At 50.6% G+C, this 2,714-nt stretch overlaps 1 protein-coding gene across 1 annotated transcript; it reads right to left on the minus strand.

The window, feature by feature from the left end:
* Positions 1-1,142: 1,142 nt before the first annotated feature.
* On the minus strand, positions 1,143-2,111 carry LOC123508170. The gene is made up of 2 exons (XM_045261705.1): positions 1,631-2,111; positions 1,143-1,420 (listed from the first exon to the last, which is right to left on the minus strand). Exons 1-2 carry the CDS (start codon positions 2,109-2,111, stop codon positions 1,143-1,145), a joined length of 759 nt encoding a protein of 252 aa, XP_045117640.1.
* Between the last annotated feature and the right edge of the window lie 603 nt (positions 2,112-2,714).

A 2,714-nucleotide genomic window follows, 5' to 3' on the forward strand; every position in this document is an offset into this window, starting at 1 on the left:
ATATCTTATGTTATACCAGTCTTTCTTTCTCTCCCCTCACTGATTCTGGTTTTGGAAATGTACTGGGCCTATGTGACGCTTAGGCCTAGTGTACTGGACCTAAGTGAAGCTTAGGCCGAGTGGTTAAAAAAAAAAAAAGATGTAACGGATCCAAGGGGGGTAGAAACAGCCAAACTTAACAAAAATAGAACACTTTACTCCACTAGCGACACAGCACCGTCACGAAATCGCCTATCTACCCTATCTCTAGAGGGAGAACCATGGGGGAACTTCAGGTGACTCAGCTTTGGGACGGGGTGAGGTGGCGTGACGGGTGGCGTCCCGGGAGGGAGGTATGGCGTCGCGTCTCTCTCTGCCGTCCTCCTTCTTTCTCTCTCTCAGCCTGCGTCTGCCTGCTGGGTGGAATAGGGCAGAGGGTCCCACAGGGTGTTGCTGAAACCACAAGAAGTATCTCATGATTTTGTTCTTGCAATACCTCTTGGAGTACTGCAGCACCCTCTGTGATATTGGTCTGGGAACCTACCTCAGACGAGAGCGGTGAAGGTCTATCAGGACGATTTCAAAGATTTCAAAGATTTATTAAGAAAAGGGGGGGAGATACAAAACAAGGGGTGGTACAGTACAAGATGCAAAAAATAGAGATACAGAAAGACAGGAGAAGAGAAAAGTTGCTGGGCGGTCCAGCTTGCTGTTGTTCTCTCATTAGAGTTGTGCATAACAAAAAGGAACACAAAGGTAGGTACATATCATTCAGAACACATTGAAATATGGTAAAACAAAGCAATTAATATAGTACATAAAGAGGAGTAGAAACAAGATGATTACATATGAAATGGAAATGGGTTTGTCATTACTGGAACTCTACACTACACTGCGTTACGCGGTTTCACTTTTTGCCTCGTCGTCTGGGTGGAAGTCTGGCGGGCTGGTGGTCATTCTCAGCTTGGTTCGATGCAACGGATGTTTTTGTGGGAGAGGTACGCTGGTGTCGCCGCCCTGCAGTCCTCCATCCTCCGTTGTCGTCCCCGGGAGGAGGCGGTGGTTTGTCGTCGTCCTCATCCTCATCGTCGTCGTCGGTGCCTCTTCTCGCATTGTCATCACCTCGGGGTGGTAGTTTGAGGCCTGGGACAGCTTCCAGCATTTTATCCCACACCGCCACGAGTGAGCGCCTTTGAGCTTGGGATAATCCTTGAGGTTTCTCTTGGTCTGATGTATATATATGGCTGGACTATCCTGTAGACTGCGGCGGGAGGTGGCTTGACTTCCCGCGTGGTTACTGCGCGGACTATTTTGTAGGCTGGGGCGGGAGGTGGCTTGACTTCCCGTGTGTTTGTTTCGGGGGGTTGAACTATCCTGTAGACAGCGGCGGGAGGTGGCTCGTCTTCCCTCATGGTTGCTGCGGGGCGAGGAGTGTTGGTAGCTGCGGGGAGAGGTCTGGGTAACAGATAACCTTTACTGGTGTCGGCTGAGGCGTCCTCATGTTCGGTCTCCTCACTATCACCGTCGTCTTCGTCCCCCTCGTCGTTCTCTTCTTCCTCGTCTTCTCCTTCAGCCGCTGCTTCCTCCTCCTCCTCCTTTTGTGGTTGGCGGGTGCATCGGACATCGTCATCTTCATCTTGCGCCTCTCTACGGTGGTCTCTGGGGACAGGACGGCGTGTTGGCCTCAACTTGGAACGAGTTGGGGCGGAAAAGACGCTCAGAGGTATGGAGATCACAGGGAGCCCATTGTGCTGCAGGAGGATCGGTATAAGCTCTGGTAGGCGGCGAAGATCTGACCCTGCAATGGCTTTTGCTGCGTATATACACGCGCAAATTTTTGCTGGAACGTCTTCCTCCTCTCCAGCTTTGCGTGATGACGGCGGCTTTTCCATCGGTAGGCGGGAAGGGGGTTTGCTCCAAGCCACAACACTGGCCTCGAGTCCTTTGTCGCTTTGACGGAGATTGAGAAGGACACGGTCCCCTTCTCTTGGTGGATTCTCCTTAAGGGACCTTGTGAGGCCTGTGGCGTGGACGAAGACATCCTTCCCAGACTGTTGGAGCGTGATGAATCCGTACCCGGCCTTAATATTGTACCATTTTACAAGACCTTGTTGGTGGTCTGGTCTTGCCATGGTGAGCCGGTAGCAGGAGATGATGTTCTCTCCTGTCTGTCCGTGGTGGTGACCGTCGTGTGTTGTGTGTGTGAGTGATCAGGACGCCACCACGCTCCTCACCTTATAAGGCGGCGGCCATGGCTATTGCGCGCGCCGCCTACGTCATCCCTCTTGTTCTCCCTCGAGGGACTCCCTATATAAGAATTCCTAGCTAAATATATGAAGAGAAGATGAGTATTTGGTGACTAAATACATACCCTAATATTGGGTAATAATCCCAACCCAGTACTGTCACTCAGTACATGGCTTTTTCCTCAGGGAAAACAAATCCTCGTCTTCTCTTTTACATTAGGAGAATGAATATACATAACAATCAACGTAATCGATATACAATCCAACGTAACCACAACATAATCATTTCAAGCTCTTCCCTACATTTACAGTGTCCAAGGTATCCGTGGTATGACTGTTTCCTCTATTTCAACATTTAACACTTAGTCCGAGATCTTGACGTCTCTACAGGTCTGGCAGGACCTGACCTCCTGGTTGGTGTTGTAACTCCCACTTCCCATCAGTCCAGGCGTACAGGGGCGGAGTGGAGAGGTAGACGTAGTCCTCACC

Source organism: Portunus trituberculatus, chromosome 24 (assembly GCF_017591435.1).
Source record: "Portunus trituberculatus isolate SZX2019 chromosome 24, ASM1759143v1, whole genome shotgun sequence".
Classification (NCBI taxonomy): domain Eukaryota; kingdom Metazoa; phylum Arthropoda; class Malacostraca; order Decapoda; family Portunidae; genus Portunus; species Portunus trituberculatus.

Excerpts from the sequence above, each read along its gene's own strand:
- LOC123508170 (XM_045261705.1), bottom strand. The coding sequence starts at position 2,111 with ATGGCAAGACCAGACCACCAACAAGGTCTTGTAAAATGGTACAATATT. Across the intron at positions 1,421-1,630 it reads TCCTGTCCCCAGAGACCACC|CTACCAACACTCCTCGCCCC; the intron begins GTAGAGAGGCGC and ends CTCTCCCCGCAG.